This window comes from Engystomops pustulosus, chromosome 8, assembly GCF_040894005.1.
Source record: "Engystomops pustulosus chromosome 8, aEngPut4.maternal, whole genome shotgun sequence".
In the NCBI taxonomy this organism is placed as follows: Eukaryota; Metazoa; Chordata; class Amphibia; order Anura; family Leptodactylidae; genus Engystomops; species Engystomops pustulosus.
Genome location: NC_092418.1, coordinates 81153710 through 81159075, shown reverse-complemented (window position 1 = coordinate 81159075; position 5366 = coordinate 81153710). Strand labels below are relative to the sequence as shown.

The window sequence follows — 5366 nt, the reverse complement described above, 5'->3', positions numbered from 1 at the left end:
TTTGTACAATTGCCACAAATAACCTGATAGATCCTACTTTCTAACAATTATGAACCCAGAATAAAAAAACCTTTGTCCCCCCTTTATCCTCTGTCCAGACCCACATCCCTAAGCCTTGGAAACTTGCCCTAATTGTGATCCCAGCACCCCTACCCAGACACATTTACTGCACAGATGATGACACTTCCAACCTTCTGCAATCAAATAATCTCTCAGAAATAAAAATGTACATTCATTTATTTCTTGTCCACATGTCCTGCCCTATTAAATCCCACACAGACCCCCCCTCCACATCATCACACAGATCAGATTTGACAAAATGAGTCTCAGAGGGGATTAGCCAGGACCTATATGAATTGACCCCACATCTCCCAGACTGGATGGCCGGAGTGGGATTATTTATTAGTGACATTTTAGGATTCACAAGACTTTTTTTTGTTGAAATTCATCATAACTTAAAGAGAAGTATGAGACACTGAATAAATTAATCACAACATAATCTGTAGCTCAAGGAAGCTAAACCAGAACATCAGTTTATCCAAAGAGGGACTCAAGTCCCTTAAAAAAAAACACAGGGGCCAGAGAAGTTTTGACTTGGCTAAGTGTCCTAGATCAGGAGCCCTGGCCCTGTGATGAGGTCCACACAGTTCTCCTGCTCTCATCATAATAAATAGTAAGTGGTTGTGACTTATAGGAACCACCACCAACCTGCTGCAGTCTATGTTCTGCTGCTAGACTGGACCTCACAGTTCAGGGTCTAGCCTGCTCCAGTTGCTGGTGTTGGCTCCTGATGGCGAACCTGCTGACATGAACTGGAATGGGGACCACGATTTTGGGGTTTCTGGAGGGCTCCCCAGTTTTGGAGTTTGCATTCCCAGCCTTGACCCTCTTCCACTTGGCTCTGCGGTTCTGGAACCATATTTTCACCTGGACCTCGCTGAGTTTGAGGGCATGTGCGATCTGGGAGCGTTCGGTGAGGGACAGGTACTTCTTACAGTGGAACTCCTTCTCCAACTCCAGGAGCTGCTCACTGGTGAAGGCTGTCCTCCTCCGCCTGTTCTTCCCGGTGGAGGTGCTGTTACTGGAGGGGTTGGGGTTCTGGGGGCTCTCTTCTGGGGTATCTTCTTCTTTATGGGTCGTCTGGCAGGAAATGTTATCATCTGAGCTGTAGTCTAGGTCACTGTCCATCAAGTAGGAGTCTTCCTTCCCTTTCACCTCCTCATCCTTCCCAGAGTCTTCCTTCCCCTGAGCCCGGACAGCACCTGCCAATGTAAGGAACATTACATAATTATACCCAAAATCCACATTATTAAATTATGAAACAAATAAAATATATGTATTATTTTTATACATATATATTATACTTATATATTTATATTATACTTATATATTACAACACAATGCACATATTATACATATATTGCAGCAATGAACATTATAAACTTGTAAACTACAACCGTGTACATATATCTACAGACACAACATATATAGCATTTACATTAACCTGCAAATAGTATTACAGAAAGGTAAACTTTCAGGAGGAGGAATTGGGAGGCAAAATTATTCCTTTAGAAATGTCGACAAATATATATCCTTAATAGTATTTTTGTTGTATCTCTCTATCTGCCTATATCTATTTATCTATCTATCTATCTATCTATCTATCAATCTATTCATTCTTTACCTATCGATCTCTATTATTATATATAATCTATCTATCTGCCTATTCATATACTATCTATCCATCTGCTTACATTTATCTGCCTGTATATATATATAAATATATATATTATTCCGTCTATTATCTATCTATCCCTATAACTATCATCTAGTTGTCTATCTTCTATCTATGCATTATCATCTGTCTATCTATCCATCTATCTATCTATCTATCTATCTATCTATCTATCTATCTATCTATCTATCTATCTCGAGCTATCTTTCTATCTTCTATCTATCTATTGCATTATTCTCTATCTATCTATTTATATATAACGATCTCTAGCTATCGCTTTCACTGTACACTATCTGTTTATTATCTACTTAATAAACTTCCTAGTTTTCCCCATATTATCTATCTCTATATTCTGGTATATCTCTACGGTATTTTTCATATCTTTGTCATTTCGTCTCAATTACCATCTATCTATCTATCGTATCCATATTATCCATTTTATCCATTATCCAATAGCTTCTATAAAATAACAGAAAGACAATAAAAGAAAAACTTCAAGACAGAATACATAATCGCGTTTCTTTTACTGTCCGTTACTTTCCTCAGTAAAGAATATCTTATGTATCTAGAAGAAAACTTCCATCCTAGCGATGTATCTGCTGGTAGACATGAAGCCTGTAGCTGCTCTTCGCTATTAGAGAATGATATTACTTGTAGTAGTTCTACAGTAAATACAGTAAATCACAAGTCTTTTCTGCCTGTTCACTCTTCTTTCTCTAGAAGGAAAATAGTTTCTATCCAGTGCTAAAGTGAAAACGATCGGAGCCTTTTTATTGTGCGATTTATCCTCTATAAAATCACATCTGTAGTATTTCACATTCATTCTCTTTTTTCATCAAATTATTTTCTAAATATCATTAAAAATTTACTATTTCAGTTGCTCAAGTTTGCGAAGCCTCAAACTGTCCAAAGCCTATATGACAATGACAGAATTTCTATTGTCGCGTTTTATTTAGTATTCATAATATATTCTACTGTCACTAATTAATTGAGATTATTGCTATTTTTTTTAGCAATGCCTGATATGTTTAACAGGAAACTTTCTCTATATTACATTAGGCATTTGCAAAAATGTGTAAGGCAGGTGTGAACACTTACCTAGAGCGCTGTCTGCAGCAGAGAAAGGCAGTAATGTCCCGTCTTTGGTGACATAGCTTTTAGTAGTGTCTTCTCCATCTGACTGACCCCCATCATTTTTATCGAAGCCTCCTTGCAGGTTTTGGCTTCCAAACTTCCTGGCTGCCTCCTGGTGCTGGGTGGAGGCTGAGAAGCTGCCTGGCAGAGTGGCCATGAGTGTGGAGGTGAGTGCCATGCCCTGTGCCAGGCTGGAGCAGAACCCACTGGGCAGGCTGGGGATCTGGTGATGGGGGTGTGCAGAGGGCAGAGTTGGCTGCAGAGTAGCCTGGGACAGGGATGGTGGTGGAGGGGGTGGTGGGGGCAGCACCACAGGCCTGTATGGCATGAACATGGGGTATCCAGTGTAGACAAAGTGCCCAGGACTGGGCTGTGGAGGGCTCCCTATCAGTGAGTCTATACTGAAAGCTGTACTGCTGCCCAGGGGACGCTGCATCATCATGAGAGGAGGCTGGAAGGCTGCACTCATAGGGAAGTCACTAAGTGGCTAGAAGAGAACAGGTGTAGACCCCAAATACAGGGCACAAGAGGGGCTCAGGGACTGGGCAGGGAGATGCCTTCAACCTGTCATAGCTTCCAGAGTCCCAGATCAGGTGTGGATAGAGCCCTAAGGATGCAGGATGCGGCTCTTAGGCTATGCTCATCAACTCAGGGTCTTGTATAGGTATCCAACGTCTTCTTTCCTTTTTTTCCTGTGGGTTTGTGTCTTCTTCTTCTTTGTCTTTTGCTACTTGTCTCCTCTTCTGGAGTGTCAGGTGAGTGGAGTTGACAATGGAGTGAGTGGGATCCTCCTCCTCACACTCAGTGTAAGATGTCCCTTGGTCTTGTGGGTGACCTGTGTGCTGTGCAGTCTCCAGCATATACACACTCTGCTCCCAGCTCCCATTCACATATTGCTACAGATTAGAACCTTCCCTCGGTCACATGTGCCTGTCCTGGGGCTGTGATTGGCTGGCGATGTCCCCAGCCCTCACCCATCACACACCCCTCACAGAGTGTCAGGACGAAGTGCAATCACATAGATGTCCCTGTGTAAGGACACTGTCACCCCAGCCCTGTGTATCCTATGGGCAAGGTGTAACCATGTATCACATATACATTCTCCATATAGATACGTGTGTGACTGCTGTGTGCAGTGTGTGATGCGTGATGCTTTGTATTATTCCTATAACATATGAGCATTCTCAATATATTGGAATAATATTGTTTTATGCATTGTTCAGATGTATACAATGTGATCGTATTATCAGCGACATTAAAATCTGCTATCGATCCCACCAGATTGTATAGAGCTGTGTGCTGCAAAGGAATCCCATATGGAATCTTGCACAGACAATATATATATATATATATATATATATATATATATATATATATATATATATATATATATAATTATATATATATGTCAATCTATCTATATAAAATATAGAATTTATACTTTATATATTTAATATGGTATAACATATATATATATATAACGTGTGTGTGCATTTATTATATATTAGTTGTTGCATTTGTACTTATATTACATTAATTTTATAATTATGGTTTTATTGTTATGCTGAATTATTTTATAATCCTCATAAATTCTGCCGTTTTTCCAGTGTTACATCTACACACATTTATACTGTAATATTGTCATTGTTTTGAGAATGAGGTTTAATATCTGGAGCAGGACTGCATGATAGACTTTCCGGGCTTTATATTAACTAGTTATGCGCTGAAATCTCCCTTTAAATTATTGAGTTGTATTTATGATTTTCGAGCAGAAGAGAAAACATCTGTTCCGAGCGATCCTCAGCGATTACATGTGCGATGTAAGAAGCGATTTATAATTCTTTATGATAGGATTATTTCGTGTCTAATTTTTCTTTTTTATCTATCTATCTATCTATCTATCTATCTATCTATCTATCTATCTATCTCCTATATGTAGTATACATATACATCAGTTCCTGTTCATTCTGTGATAAGTCACGCTGATGCTACTTTGATACTTTGTAACTAACCTTTTATTTCTCTAATTTTACTAGTTGACATAATATTTTCAACAAACGTGATACTTTCTTTATATCCCGACTTTATTTATAGACAATAAGATGTATATTTCTGGTTACACTATTGTCTTTATCCCTGTTATTATTTGCTATACATTTATTTAGGTGATTTATGTGTGTGGATGATTTGTTTGTCTTTATATGTAAATAACTTTTCTGTCTATCTGTTTATAATTTACCTATATATATGTATGTGGTTGTATATATATGTACATATATCTATCGCTCTCTCCCTTTCTCTCTCTCTATATTTATAATTTTATATCTTTATTATCTATCTAAGAAAATAAATTAAGAATAATATTTTTCCTGGAACCCAATCCATTCTTTTCACTGTATAGTTTTCATATTAGATTCTCTATTTCTATTTTGCTAACTATGATGGGGAAAGATTGGTGTAGCAGCAGAGCTGTATTTGTCATTGACCTGTGTCTGAT

General features: G+C 38.3%; 1 protein-coding gene across 1 annotated transcript; it reads right to left on the bottom strand.

Moving 5' to 3' along the window:
• Nucleotides 1-219: 219 nt before the first annotated feature.
• GBX2 (gastrulation brain homeobox 2) lies at nt 220-3741 on the bottom strand. Its single transcript, XM_072121460.1, has 2 exons — nt 2834-3741; nt 220-1262 (listed from the first exon to the last, which is right to left on the bottom strand). Exons 1-2 carry the CDS (start codon nt 3336-3338, stop codon nt 751-753), a joined length of 1017 nt encoding a protein of 338 aa, XP_071977561.1. The 5' UTR covers nt 3339-3741; the 3' UTR covers nt 220-750.
• Between the last annotated feature and the right edge of the window lie 1625 nt (nt 3742-5366).

Excerpts from the sequence above, each read along its gene's own strand:
- GBX2 (XM_072121460.1), bottom strand. The coding sequence starts at position 3,338 with ATGAGTGCAGCCTTCCAGCCTCCTCTCATGATGATGCAGCGTCCCCTG. Across the intron at positions 1,263-2,833 it reads TGCTGCAGACAGCGCTCTAG|GTGCTGTCCGGGCTCAGGGG; the intron begins GTAAGTGTTCAC and ends TTACATTGGCAG.